This window comes from Sinocyclocheilus anshuiensis, unplaced genomic scaffold (assembly GCF_001515605.1).
Source record: "Sinocyclocheilus anshuiensis isolate Anshui unplaced genomic scaffold, SAMN03320099.WGS_v1.1 scaffold773, whole genome shotgun sequence".
NCBI classification, from domain to species: Eukaryota; Metazoa; Chordata; class Actinopteri; order Cypriniformes; family Cyprinidae; genus Sinocyclocheilus; species Sinocyclocheilus anshuiensis.
The window spans coordinates 880,962-896,674 of NW_015539930.1; the positions used below are offsets into that span (position 1 = coordinate 880,962).

The window sequence follows — 15,713 nt, forward strand, 5'->3', positions numbered from 1 at the left end:
ACATTATTGTAAGTTATGCAACACCCCCACCCCCCCACCCCCCACTGGTGGTGTCTGCATCATTAATTCATTATTACCTAACTAACTTAGGACAATATTAGTCCAAAAAAGCAAGCACGAAATACTGGTATACTATTTTTGTATTTTTACTATTTTAATATAATTTGGGACATATTAATTGTTACCTTGAATAATATTTATGACAGAAATAAATGTGGGTGTGTTATTTTAAATGCAGTTTTCTTTTTTTAACAAACTGAGCAACAAGCTATTATTTATTTATTTATGAATATTAAAAAAATATATAAAAAAATCAATATATGTTAATATAATTAAAAAAAATCATAGACAATTTATTTTATGTTATTAGATTTAATAAATATGGTAAAATGTGATACAAATTGTATTTCCAGCCGAATATTTCACATCTGTTCCACAGTTGATTTCCTGATGCTGTAAATTCTCTCAGACAAAGACATTTTCGCACTCCTGTGTTTTTAAGTTCATCTGGTTTCTCTGGGGATTTGCTGTGATTTCAGTAATTTCTTTTTTGAACTGAACAGTGACTTCAGCAGTGATGACAGCTGCTTTATGGGAAACAGATCTTTTCAGTGTGGGCAATAATTATAATTATTGTGTGGGCAATGAAAAGATGAGCAAATGGCTGTTAAGACTGAGTGTGCTCTGTTCTGATTCTCAGAAAGCTTGAGGTCTCTCTCAATGACATTAAGCAGCTAAAGACCAGGGATTGACCCCTTACTCTTAATATAGCTCCTAGAGAGAGTTTGTCACAGCCTTAAAGCAGTACTGGTTAAATTCCATCATACTGACATGATATTCAGTGATTCCCATGTTTAGAATGAGCTGTCAGGCACTTGATTGCTTTTCTTGCTCTCTGTGTATTGCCACTTGCTCTGTATGGTTATATTCTCTTGGGAAAGAGCCTCACTTGCTTCATAAATCAAGGCAGATTTGTAGACTTCCGTTCCCAGCACTCCCTGCTCTCCATTCAGGTTGTTACCATGGAGAATAGATAATTCAGATCAGGTCTGAAAGCTGTGTGCTGATATTCGCTGCCACATTTTCCCACTCTCTTTTTCGTCCTCTTTTAACTCATTCCTTCACTCTTAAAGTTGACATGAAATGGAAATTCACCCTATTTTCTAAATGCTTGTTATTGATCTAATTCGGAAAAATTCATTAATGTTTCATAACTTTCATTCTAAAAAAAAAAGAATTGAGCTTATACCTTTTAATAAAATGTGATAACTCTTGAATCCTCTCTGGTGATGTACGCTGGGCTTCTCCAATCATTCAGGCTGCTTAAACCCCGCCCCTTTCTTACAGTTAAAGGGATAGTTCACCCAAAAATGTAAATTCTGTCATTAATTACTCACACTCATGTCGTTCCAAACTCGTAAGACCTTCGTTCATGTTCGGAACACAATTTAAGATATTTTTGATGAAATCGGAGAGCTCTCAGACCCTCCATAGACAGCAACGCATCTGTAATGTTCCCAGGTCCAGAAACGTAGTAAGGACATCGATAAAACAGTCCATGTGACATCAGTGGTGCAACTTCAATTTTGTGAAGCTACGAGAATACTTTTTGTGCGGAAAGAAAACAAAAACAACATCATTTATTCAACAAATCCTCTTCAAATCTAAAACTAATAAATACTATATAGACATATTTAAAAACAAAAACTAATAAAAATGACAAAAACACTACACAGTTACTAAAACATTAACTAAAATGAAAGTGAAAATATAAAAATAATTCTAAATGAATGCTGGACAGAAATACAAACCTTGCAACTGAAATTGTTAGAAAAAAATGTTGTTTGTTTGTTTGCTGCTTTATTGCATTGTGCTTTGCGTTAACAGAATTATAGAGAAGTATAATTTATGATGGGTCCCACTAATTATTTAGTATTTTTAATCATAATAAAGTTGTTACATTTCAGTTCTGATTAATATTCATGAGCTACATCTTTGCCTTGTCATGTCATTACAACCAGCAGTCCTTCTAGTTCTTATGCGACTAATCCCACCATCACTTAGTTTTGAATAAAAAAATAACACGTGACCCTTTTTTTTTCTGTTCTTCATCTCTGTGCCTGTTTATAAGTGTATTCTTCTTTTGGTGTGTTTGACAGCTGGATGTAAAGGAGGATACGAGCACTAATAAGGATTCAAAAGTGCAGTGTGATGAAGAAGAGCTGAAAAAGCATCAGTTGAACATTCGTGTGCGAGAGGTCTTCGCCAACCGCTTCACGCAGATGTTCTCTGACTATGAGGTGTTTGTCATTCAGCCCAGCCAAGACAAAGAGTCCTGGTTCAGCAACCGAGACCAGATGCAGAACTTTGACAAGGTGATGCTTCACTATCCATTTATGAACTTCCCTGCTAGAAAAACTTGTCATGTTGGTTTATTGCCAGTGCAAGGTGGCCAACCAGTTCTGACCAGTTTGATGGCCTCCTATGTTACAACCAGCTCTGACCAACAAGTTCTATTGCTAAAGTTTTATGAATTAAATTGTTTAAACATTCTTTTAGATTATTAAAATGTACCCAGAAAAAATAATAAAGAGAAAACAGAGTTTTGGAAAAAAGAAAACTTCTTCTATAGGGTCGTATGTTTAGAGTAATTAAGTAAGAAGTTTTGGGATTCTGAAACTCTCTGTACCCACAGCAGCTTCATGGTGTTTGCCATTTCTGAATTCTGTCCGCTGCAGGCCTCCTTCTTGTCGGATCAGCCCGAACCTTACCTGCCATTCCTCTCCCGCTTCCTGGAGACGCAGATGTTTGCCTCTTTCATCGACAGTAAGATCCTGTGCCACGATGATGAGGACAAAGAGCACACACTGAGAGTATTTGATTCCCGTGTTGACAAGATCCGCATGTTAAATGTCAGGACACCCACCCTGCGGACCTCCATGTACCAGAAATGCACCAACATTGATGAAGCAGGTGAGACAGTTTAAAACTAGTGACTATTTTAGAAATTAAACCATCTGGAATACTTACATGCAAGTGAGTGAACTGAAATGTAACAAATTCAACATATATTTTACTGGTCTTTGAACTATTTTGCATTATTTCATCTAAAATGTTACGGGCATAGTTCAAAAAAATGAAAATCGTCATGATTTACTCATCCTCAAGTTGTTCCAAACCTGTATGCATTTTTTTCTTCCGTTCAACACAAAAGAAGATATTTTGAAGAATGTGGGTAAGAAAATGTGAAGGAAAAAAATACTACGGAAGTCAATTTGGTTTTCAGAATTGTGATTTGCTCTGCACTTCTCGGCCACCGTAATAGAGAGCCAAATGGAAATGTTATTTATTATTAACATGAATTATGATTGATTAAAAGATGTCCATTTTAAAGGCTCTCATTTATCATCATAGAACTCATTAGAAAGTTAGTTTATTGCATTTCATTTATTTTGAAGAATTATTTTTTTTTATTGGTGGTGTTTGCTAAGATGCAAACCCCTGAATCCAAGTATGATACTTTGCATAGCTTGCTGAAATATTTTTAGCCATCAAGTTGTATTTTGCATTAGTATCTAAAAATGAATTTAATTTAATTTTTAATATTTATTTTTTTATTTTTTTGTAATGTTAAGACATTGTTCACAGCTCTCACGGTAGGATCTCTAATGGCTGATAGATTTTGTGTTGTGTAAGACAAGATATATTTTGAGAGTGGCGTGTGGGTTCACAGCTGTCTTTCATTCTACCACATCACTAACTCACACTCCTCCCAGCATGTGGGTTTTGTGTCTCTGTGGTGGGTTTTGTGTCTCTGTGATGGGTTCATCATTTCTTTGATGACACCATACGGGGTTTTTGTGATTCATCGATAATATGTGTGTGACGTGTTCCTCTCTTGCCACTTTAGAAAAGGCCATTGAGATGAGACTGTGTAAGATCGACCACACGGCTCTGCATCCCCACCTGCTGGACATGAAGATCGGTCAGGGCCGCTATGAGCCAGGCTTTTTCCCCCGCTTACAGTCCGATGTTCTCTCTACTGGACCCACCAGCAACAAGTGAGAATAAATCGCTTGGCTTTTTCTAGATGTATTGAGACATCAATTAATTAAAGCTGCAGTCCGTAACTTTTGGCACTCTAGCGGTTAATAAACAGAACTGCGTGCGTCCTGCGGAGGAACATTGTAGCCGGAGCTACTTCTCTCTGTTTATGTTTATGACGAATCACGCAGGTACTGGGCTACTCCGCAGTGGTACCTTCCCAAACCAGTCTAAAATAGTCGGAATATAAACACTTATTGTAGGTGTACCGTAGTGTTTCAGGACAAGCCAAAAACACGATTTGGAAAGTGGATTCATGGTGTACTCGCTTATTGTATAAATTTTGTAAATTTTGAACACAAAAAAAGTTATGGACTGCAGCTTTAAGTAACTAGTGCACAAATGCTCTCAGGGCTGTTGATGCTGGCACGACGTGATTAAATTGGTCATGTTTTCTAAGATTAACATCATCAAGTCTAGTAAGTGAAAGTGAAAAGTGAAAAAAGTGACGTGACATATGGCCAAGTATGGTTACCCATACTAGGAATTAGTGCTCTGCGTTTAACCCATCCTAAGTGCACACACACAGCAGTGAACACACACACACCGTGAACACACACTCGGAGCAGTGGGCAGCCATTTATGCTGCGGCGCCCGGGGAACAGTTGGGGGTTCGGTGCCTTGCTCAAGGGCACCTCAGTCGTGGTATTGAAGGTGGAAGAGAGCACTGTACATTCACTCCCCCCACCTACAATCCCTGCCGGACTTGAGACTCGAACTCGCAACCTTTGGGTTACGAGTCCGACTCTCTAACCATTAGGCCACGACTTCCCCAAATCCAAGTAAGTCTAGTAAGATTCAATCCTGTGAGTCAGTGCTTCTGAACTTCCCTTTTCAGTGAATTGATTCAAACTATCAACAATTAGTTTGGCACTAAAAATGTTGCCCTGTGTATATGTATGCCAATATATGTAGGAAAATAATTATATTTATGACTGTTTATTGGTATGTAGAGAGACTCTTACTTATTGCTTTAAATATTTTGAATCTGCCACAATGACTGATTTATTTAAATGATGGTAGCAACTCAAAATGGTTCATCAAAAGCTATTTCAGAGTAAAAAAAATACTGAGATATATATCAAATATCTCCAGAAGGCTTAAAAATATTTGATCATATTATATCATATTAAGGTTGTTTGAAGACCAGCAAGGATGCTGATCCAAGAAGTTGTCTTGCTTGGGTAAATCAAGCATTGAGACCGGTTCTCGTCATCCAAATGCAAACTTTGGTGGCCAGTTTGTGATTTTAGTTTTAATCTAATGCTGTTGTTGTGGTTTGTTAGATGGGCGAAGCGCAGTGCACCAGCACAATGGCGGAGGAAGGACAGACAGAAACAACACACTGAACATCTCTATCTGGACAATGACCAGAGAGAGGTATGGACAGAATGCAAAATGAAATATAAATTGTGGCTACATATTAATTTTATTTTTATTTATAGAATTTATTTATTGATTATATTTATATGTATATATATATATATTTTTTTTACCATTTTTGAAAGAAGTCACCAAGCCTAGAAAAATACAGTAAAAATAGTAACATTGCACATTGCTATTACAATTTAAAATAATGTTCTGTTTGAATATATTTTAAATACAGTTCATTTCTGTGAAGGCAAAGCTGAATTTTCAGCAGCCATTATTCCAGGCTTCAGTGTCAAAAATCGTGTTCTTGATGCTCAAGAAACATTTCTGCTTATTATCAATGTTGAAAACAGATTTTGCTGCTTAATATTTTTGTGAAAACTGTGATAAACTACCATGCAAATGTTTGGGGTAAGTATGATAAAAAAATATATAATTAATACTTTATTTTCAGCAAGGATACATTAAGTTGATCAAAAGTGGCAAAAAAAGACATTTATATTACAAAAAAATTCAAGCAAATGCTGTTCATTGAACTTTCTATTAATCAAAGAATCCTGAAAAAAAAAAAGTATCACAGTTTTTTCAACAATATTAAGCAGCAAAAATTCATATTTGAGTACCAAATCAGTATATTAGCATGATTTCTGAAGGATCATGTGACACTGAAGAGTGGAGTAATGATGCTGCAAATTCAGCTTTGCATCACAGAAATAAATTACATTTTAATATATATGTATATATATTTTTTTTTTTTACCATTTTTGAAAGAAGTCACCAAGCCTAGAAAAATACAGTAAAAATAGTAACATTGCACAATATTATTACAATTTAAAATAATGTTCTGTTTGAATATATTTTAAATACAGTTCATTTCTGTGAAGGCAAAGCTGAATTTTCAGCAGCCATTATTCCAGGCTTCAGTGTCAAAAATCGTGTTCTTGATGCTCAAGAAACATTTCTGCTTATTATCAATGTTGAAAACAGATTTTGCTGCTTAATATTTTTGTGAAAACTGTGATAAACTACCATGCAAATGTTTGGGGTAAGTATGATAAAAAAATATATAATTAATACTTTATTTTCAGCAAGGATACATTAAGTTGATCAAAAGTGGCAAAAAAAGACATTTATATTACAAAAAAATTCAAGCAAATGCTGTTCATTGAACTTTCTATTAATCAAAGAATCCTGAAAAAAAAAAAGTATCACAGTTTTTTCAACAATATTAAGCAGCAAAAATTCATATTTGAGTACCAAATCAGTATATTAGCATGATTTCTGAAGGATCATGTGACACTGAAGAGTGGAGTAATGATGCTGCAAATTCAGCTTTGCATCACAGAAATAAATTACATTTTAATATATATTCAAATAGAGAACCGTCTTTCTGTCTTTGTAATAATATTTCACAAAATGCAGCCTTGGTGAACATAAGACACTTCTTATAAAAACATTCAATCTTAATTATTCCAACATTTTTGGCTGATAGTATACACATAATAGATATGTGTTATATATATATATATATATATATATATATATATATATATGTGTGTGTGTGTGTGTGTGTGTGTGTGTGTAAGCACCAAAGTGATCAGCATACATATAAAGTCCTTCAGTACTATATTTTTGGTGTACAATATTATATACAGTACAATATTTTGGTCACAACATAATCCATTCACGTTATTTCACAGTTTAATATTATTACTATTACCATTTGTTATTACCACCTGTTTCCAAATTTTTGACTGGTAGTGTACATGTTTGTTAGTTTTGTACATGTTTTACTAGTTAGTTTCTGAATGTTTTCTCCTATTCTTTATTTTTCTTTATACACTCTGTTGTTTTATTGTCCATTGTCATTTATTTTATAGTTTCTTTCATAGCATGATTAATGTGTTTCTTTTGTTTTTGTTCATTAACTTTCTCTTCTTGGATCTCTTTTCTTCACCCCTCTTTTTTCACACTTGTCCGTCTCTCTCTTGTCTTCCTCTGTCACACACACACACACACACACACACACACACAAACCCACACTCTCAGCATGTGGAGTGTCTGTTTTCTGAGCTTCAGCTTCTGCTGGCTCTGGACTACTACTGGTTCTCGCAGTCCTTCAGGCCCTGTCTAAAGTCTGTCAAGGTGGATGTGGTATGTGCTAGATGAGAGATCAGGCCACGCTCAATCTACCCACTTTGACATTCCCCACACACCAAAAGAAGATGAGCTTGAGCCCTCATCCCCATCAGTGTCTGTAGCTTCCTGTTTTTGACACTTTTGTCAAATTCAAAATGAAATCTCTCCCCTTATGTGTTTTATTTGGTCAGTGAATACAATTCAACCAAGATGTGAAAGTCATTTATATTTAATGCAGAAAAAATTAGGTCTGGGTCTTGTTACATTAAAGGTGCTGTATGTAGGATTGACACCGAGTGGTTGAACTAGGTATTGCAGTCAAAATTCAAAATATTGGAGAGGGTTTTTTTCACCTGGCCCCTCCTCCTCAGACTTGATGCACACGCAGGTTGCCAGATTGACGACACCAACAGGAACGAGCGCACTTGACGATGAATGAAATTAAATACGCTCTGTTTTCCTCCAACTGGCAACCCGGTGTGACGAAATACAATTGGATAAACTGGCAGTGGGCGGGCTTCACAAACCAAAACAGACGGACATTCCGGCCCGGAACGCACATTTTCAAAGGAGAATAACTGACTGTAGCATTGTTTTTCAGATAAACAAGTATGTTAACTTAGCATGTTTCTTAAATATCTGCAAAAATATTATGGTATTTTTATGCTTTAGTAGAGTCAAAAACTTACATACAGCACCTTTAAGATTTTTTTGTATTGCCATATTATTTTTATTACAATTAAACTCATTTAAACCCCTCTACTTCATTTGTCAGTTTAGCTTAAGTATCATAAATGTCTACTTGAGATGTAGTGCGTGAGTCTCGTTGACCATCTTTATATTATTTTAGGATCCTTTTACTGTGCTTTTGTGTGATTTTAAACAGTGCCAGTCCTCATTTATTGTAATTTTATGGAAAAACACCAAAACAGCCTTTAAAATGTGTCTTTAATTTGTGCCCCACGGAAGAAAAGTCATGTGGGTTTGGAAAAAAGTATAGCCTTAATTGTCATTAAAAATAAAATGCATTTCATAAAATTTTAATGGTCCTAAAAATAGGTTTCATATTTTTTTTGTGGTACGCATATATTATTTTTTATTTATTTTATGTTTTATTTATTTCAATTTTACTTTTTATTTGATTGTTATTTATTTTTTTATCTCATGAATTTCTTCACGAGATAAGTCTTCATTTTGTGCTTAATTTAATTTAACACAATACCAAGATTGGAATGTTTAGAAGTGTAGGTATTGTAGGTGTTCTATATATTGTAAACCACCTGTGCTTACCGTGGCGTTTAACCCAGTGGACTTGGGGCTATTAAGCCACCAGAACTCTAAATTTAAAGTAACTCAAATGCCACAAGCTACATCAAAGTTGTTGTTTTTTTGGGCAATGGGCATCATGTGACTTTTTGATATTGTCAATGCAGAAGTACATCCAGGAGGCCAGGAACCTGGGCACCACTCTCCGCCAGCCCAAACTCTCCAACCTGTCACCTTCAGTCATCGCACAGACCAACTGGAAGTTTGTAGAGGGACTGTTAAAAGAGTGCAGAAATAAGGTGCGTGTTTTGATCCTCCTCTATATTTGAATTAATAAAACGGGTATTGATCCATCTGTGTGATCTGGGTAGATCAGGATATAAGCTATAATAACAACCCCATTTGATCTGGCTCAGACCAAACGCATGCTGGTGGAGAAGATGGGACGGGAAGCGGTGGAGCTGGGCCACGGGGAGGTTAGCATCACTGGTGTAGAGGAGAACACACTCATCGCCAGCTTGTGTGATCTGCTGGAAAGAATCTGGAGCCACGGTCTGCAGGTCAAGCAGGTACATAGGCAACATAGACTGGGCATACAATGGGCATCTCTTATGAATGTGGTAATGTGTAATATGGTCAGCTTGTTTGACCAGGTCCTGCTCTGTGTGTTTGCCAGGGAAAATCTGCCTTGTGGTCGCACCTCTTACATTATCAGGAGAGTAAAGAGAAGAGAGACGCTACTCCAGCAGGCCTCGTCCCTCCTGGTAAAATACTAAGATGATACAGCGTTCTGTATTCTGAAAGCAATTCTTCTTCTGAGACGGCATGTTAGTCAAAATAGAACAGTGACTGATTTGAAAATCTCTACATAGGCAGCGCAACTCACGTTATCCACACAAAAGATTCCAACTTTGACTGCTAAAAACATTTAAAATGAAAACTATTTTAAAATATTAATACATTCAATAATAGTAAATACTACATTTTAAATATTGACTACAATATAAATATGTTTTTTATTTTGTTGCAATGCAGTCTGGGATATATGTTTTGCCTTAGAATTTTGTAAAAAATTAGGAAAAAAGGAAAAAACTTCCTATGATGCTAAAAAGGCTTTCTAGGTAGGCAGCTCTCTAGGGTTTGGATCAGAGCCTGTATAGTGCTTGGATAGCTGGCTTTCACTGAAAACATGCTGAATAGGTTTGATTTTTGAGCGTATTTTCCCTGTTTTGTGTCTCAGGCATCATTCATGACACAGAGAGACGGAAGTCAGATGCTGGCTGTGCAATGCCTCCTCTCAAGGTCTCTATGATACAGGACATGAGGTGAGAATTAAACCATTATAGTGTAGAGAAAACAATCACACTACACAGAGAAGTGCTGATGCCGTCGCTTGTACTCTCAGTTTTTGGTTCTGGCAGTATGTTATGAGTGGGTTTAGTCTTACATATTATGTTTGATTATCATACTACCCTTTTTCCACCAAAATGGTGCTGGTTCTTGTGTCGGGGCCAGGTTCTGAAGTGGGGGATCTGATCTTTATGGACATCTAATATTGACATCAAAGTTTACAGCTGTTAATAAGGGCTCAGGAGCTGAAACCCAATTATGGTAAGGGTGGTTACATTTCAAACACATGCTTTAAGCTTTTAACCAATCACAACAGACTGGGCCAGCTAACCAGTTATGAGGTTTTTGGAAAGATGGCTTTAAAGAGACAGAAACTAAAACATTTCAGGCAGAGGGTGAAAAGAGGTGCTGCAGCAGTGTACGGTATGAGAAAAATACAGTGTTTTTTGAACTTTAAATCATGTAAATATATTCTTGCAGACCCCCAAAATTAAATTATGAACTTGTAAATGAACATAATATGGGCACTTCAAGAAGGTGAAAAATAGTGGCTGCAACAGTTACTGCAACAATGCAAAAAACATAGGAACAGGATGTCTATCAAATTAACTTACATCACTACATTAGTCATTTAAAGTGTTCTCTATTAATATGTCAAAATTAAACTTGTTTTGTGTCTAAAAAAAAACTATTAGAAAACTATTTTAAAAATCTAAAACAAACGGGAGTCTTTTGAAAATATACCCTGAAACCCAAGGCCAAATATGGGATCACATGTTTGTTTGTTTGTTTGTTATGAAAATTATAGGTAGAGTGCTGCAGTGCAGTGAGTGTATGGGAAGGGGGTCGACTCCTCACATTGCGTGAAGAAAGCACCGAGATGTTTCATGTCGCCACATTATTTCCAGCCTAATTAGCACCAGACCCCCTGCTGAGCTGTGCCGTGACATAGCAGTGTGGGAAAGCCTTAGCATGACATCCCTCTCTTCAGCCATGTCAGGATCTCCTACTGAAAATGCTAACTGATAAACATACTATTTCAGTAATAGTATTTGTGAAAGAAGCTTTTTTTTCTGATGTCTGAGCAAGACAATGGCATGGTTTAGTACATTAAGATTATGGCTGCAGGTCTACAAATTCAAATCTGGCCAGCATCTGGAGGGCAGCACTAAACGCTATAATACATTTATGTAATGGAAGGTCAGACAGTGTTGACTACCAGAGGTGGAGTGGAAGAGAATGCGTCTGGACGTGGCATGCATGATAGCGGCTGCGAGCGATGACAGCAGGCTGGCTGATGCTCTAGGGAGTCTGTGAACCATTTCTCCTGCCCCCATTTTCTCTTCTGAAAAGGCTCCTGAGAATGCTGGCAAATTTCCACTGCACTGCAAGCACGGAGTGGGTTCAATTAACCTGTGCACGGCAGGTTATGGCGGTATCTAGACGAGCTCTTTTGATTCTTATAGAGTCATGGTGCAATCTCACTTATTGTTGTTAGGCGAATTTTCATGGGAGAAATACAGTGATTTGAATTGGAATCCATCCAACTGGGAACTCCGGGAAGTTGGTTATGCGCATTTGCTGCGCTGGCCAACAGAAAGCTGCTTGGTTTGAAAGTGACTTCCGTGTAAGTTGTGCTTCATACATCAATTCACTATTGACAATAGATAACTGACCTTTTTTGTATTCAAAAATTCTCTGAAATTTTGCTAGTGTGACCGCACCTCAATACTGATTCTAATTAGAGGTAGAGATTTGAGTTTATTTAATATATAACAATAGAGTATATTTACTATATATGGAGTATACATTTCATTGAGTTAACATAAATGATGTCTCAAATCAGGCAGCTTCCTGAAAGATGTGTGCTGTGGCTTAAGATTTGCCTGGCAGGTGATAAAACAAGCAAAAATCCCATAGACTTGCACAGAATAGAGTGCTGCAGTGATTATGTATTTTTAGGCCAAACAGGAAGTCAGCATCACCCTGGTTCAACCCAACAGGATTCTTCCAGGCATCCAGGCTTGGATTATTAAAATAAGCTCTGTAGCCAACAAACGTTTATGATCCTTACAAGTTTTGTACATCATGATAATCTTCAAAAATTAACACAACTTTTATCAATTTTGAAGCCTAAATACAATCAGCAGAAGTATAATGCTAAACGTAGACTATAAACGAACTACACCATGGTCACATGACTTCATCATCACCACCATTAAAGGTGGGGTAAGCGATTTCTGGTAGCCAATGTTGACATTTGAAATCACCAAAACAAACACGCCCGACCACTGCCTTGCTAAAGAAGCTGAGGGTAAAGGTGATGGATTGGCCAAGCATGTCTCCAGACCTAAACCCTACTGAGCATCTCAAGGTCTCTAACATTCTAGGGTATACGCCCTAGATACCACTCAGGAAACATTAACAACTACTTAGCAACACCCTGGCACCCTCCCACAGCATTCTAGTATCATGGTGGTGAGTTTTGCACAGGCAAGCACCACTCATTTTACAATTTTACAATTAATTTTTCAACCTTCCTTTTTGAATCATCCTTTTGAGGTTTATGTTTTTATAATGTAATTTTTATATTGTGTATGTATTATTCTAGGCATCTTAGAAACTATAGAGCAAGAAACTCTTCTCTGGCAGTTATTAAAAAAATTAAATGACTGACTCCAACACTGTGTCCTAACCAGACATGATGCGATTAGATTCCAGTGACAGGCAAATTGTCTGTCCACACTAGACATGACATGACCAAAAGACACAACAAAATCAATCACAAATCAATTAGCTAATCAGAAGAGCATTTGGACAGGCTTTCTCTGCAAGTGCGCTTCTGTCTCGAAATTCAGATTCAAATTAAACCATATTAACACTGTTCAAATTACATACCCAGTGACTGATACGGTGTTTGTCATTAAAATACAATTGCTTGTTCACTTTAGAGTTCAAAGTTTGAACTTTCTTATTTACTTTATTTTATTATGTTCAAGGTAAATTATTGAGCTGTTACTTTGACAATTAATATTACAGTAATGCAAAAATTATATTTGAACTCTGTTCCCTGTTGCTCATACTGTAGCATATCATCATTGCGGCTAGTTAGAACAATAACTTGGATAAATTTTTCATGATTAAGGAAAATATTTAATGACGTGTTGCAGCGCTGGTTAGAAGTCACGTCTGGTTAGGACATGCTGAAACTCATTGACTTAATTCTGGTGGAAATTGACATTTGAAGTCCCATTATGTGACTGTAATTCACTGTCTGTTATTCTTCAGGCACATCCAGAACATCAGTGAGATCAAGACAGACGTTGGGAAGGCCAGGGCATGGGTTCGTCTTTCCATGGAGAAGAAACTGCTGTCCAGGCACCTGAAGCAGCTGCTGTCTGACCATGAGCTCACCAAGTAAGACCTATTGACTAGTTCTTTAGTGACATAGAAGGCGGTGTTATGAATCAGATGTACTGTTTGATATCAGAAAGTTAAAATGCAGGAGATGTAGCACAGCAAAGAATAAGACACCATTAAAAATTAAGATTTTTTTGTTTTATTATTAATGAGCCTTGAACAGTAAAGTGGCTCATCCTCACTAAAGAATTCTTTGTGGTGTCCTCTTCTGACCTGAAATGCATTTGAACTCATTTTTTCGGGCTCTTTGCTCATGCACTTATCTTTCAATTGTTTCTTTTTAAAGCTTTTGTGTTTAGGTTTGTACTGTATGGTTTCATGTGTTTGGATGTATTTGTTTGAAGGAAACTCTATAAGCGCTATGCTTTCCTGCGCTGTGATGATGAGAAGGAGCAGTTCCTATACCATCTCCTCTCTTTCAACGCTGTGGACTACTTCTGCTTTACCAACGTCTTCACCACAATTAGTAAGAGTCACCAAACTCTCACTACAAACACAGTATACCATTAAAGGGATAGTCCACCTAAAAATCAAATAATGTTATGTTGGTAACCAAACAGTTTTGTTCACATTGTATTCCATTATGTTTTGACCACACAGTGGAAGTCAATGGGAACTTAAACTGTTGGTTACCAAAAAAATATCTTCTTTTGCATTTCACAGAAGAATGATCTATATTCTGTATTTTGCAACCTTGGTGATAATCAATATATATCTTGATACTGAAATGTTTTTCTTTCATAATTTAGATGAAAAAGACATAGCAAACACACAGATTCAGATTGTAAATATATATATACCAGTTCAGTAATAGATTTTTAAAAATTCACTTTTTTTTCTTTTTTGGAGGCAAGTTCAGTGTCTTAACACTTTCAAATTTGTGGTTCATAAACAAACACGTTGCAATAAATTATCATAATATTCATGAGGTTGCTTACTATTATAACACTAGCATTATAATTGTGACTACTGATATCATGTATATTAAATAAATTAAAGGGATACTCCACCCAAAAACAAAAACTCTATCATCATTTACTCACCCTTTTTTTCCGTGGAACACAAACAGAGATTTTTAGAAAAATAATCCATCTCTGTGAGTCCATGTAATGGATGGGTCCCTCAAAGTTGATACTGTAAAAACCACACTAAACGAACGTGACTGTAACATACAACCCCAGTTTATGAATCAAGTTGATGAATCAACTGGAGTCATATGGCTTACTGTCATGTTCGTTTTGTGTGGTTTTTAAAGCATCAGCTTTGATGGACCCATCCACTTGTATTATATAGACTCACAGAGATTTATTATTTTTCTAAAAATCTCTGTTTGTGTTCATCTGAAGAAAGAAAGTTGTATACATCTGGGACAGCATGAGGGTGAGTAAATGATTAGAGAATTTTCATTTTTGGGTGGAGTATCCATTTAACTCTGCTATCAAAAACCTCTGCACTCTGCTTTTCTTCTCTTGACACTTGTCCATGTTGTTGTTGTTGTTCACAGTGATACCATACCATGTGGTCATCATTCCCAGCAAGAAACTAGGTGGCTCCATGTTTACGGCTAACCCCTGGGTGTGTGTATCAGGGGAGCTAGCTGAGACTGGAGTCTTGCAGGTCCCCAAAAACACTCTGGAGATTACATTTGAGGTGAGCCAATATATATCGACACACCTACATATTTTTGCCTATTACTCTGGATTCACTATATATTACGACTGGGTTGAAAATATTTCTTGATTGGGTTGAAAATATTTCTTAATTTTAATAGATTCTCATTTTGATTAACAGATAATGATTCTTAGGGTGTGTTCACACTTGGCATGTTTGGTTCGCTGTCATAAATGCCAATGTGAACGCTAAGCGAACCAGGACCAAATGTATCATTTTCCTTTTTGGTCTGGACCAAATGAACCAATCTGTGCTGTCTTCAATTGATGCGTGAACAAAACATACTGAAACATTATTTTTAGCGTGCCTCCCATCCAGTAAATCGCAATGAGCGTTGTGCTTTGTTACTTTTGATATGAAACAAAGTCTCTCTGTCGATTTTATTACAAAAT

The 15,713-nt window shown here is 36.5% G+C and overlaps 1 protein-coding gene across 3 annotated transcripts in view; it reads left to right on the forward strand.

Moving 5' to 3' along the window:
• Window positions 1–15,713, forward strand: part of LOC107686814 (DENN domain-containing protein 5A-like) — a 62,205-nt gene that overhangs the window by 39,826 nt on the left and 6,666 nt on the right. For 2 of the 3 annotated variants that reach the window (XM_016483939.1, XM_016483940.1), the window contains 12 exons: window positions 2,160–2,375; window positions 2,739–2,973; window positions 3,911–4,061; window positions 5,391–5,484; window positions 7,525–7,629; window positions 9,048–9,179; window positions 9,297–9,449; window positions 9,557–9,644; window positions 10,121–10,205; window positions 13,519–13,647; window positions 13,995–14,116; window positions 15,155–15,300. In XM_016483939.1, the coding sequence (XP_016339425.1) occupies window positions 2,160–2,375; window positions 2,739–2,973; window positions 3,911–4,061; window positions 5,391–5,484; window positions 7,525–7,629; window positions 9,048–9,179; window positions 9,297–9,449; window positions 9,557–9,644; window positions 10,121–10,205; window positions 13,519–13,647; window positions 13,995–14,116; window positions 15,155–15,300 (1,656 nt within the window). The remainder of the gene's footprint in view (window positions 1–2,159; window positions 2,376–2,738; window positions 2,974–3,910; window positions 4,062–5,390; window positions 5,485–7,524; window positions 7,630–9,047; window positions 9,180–9,296; window positions 9,450–9,556; window positions 9,645–10,120; window positions 10,206–13,518; window positions 13,648–13,994; window positions 14,117–15,154; window positions 15,301–15,713) is intronic. The other variant, XM_016483941.1, reaches the window with a different exon arrangement.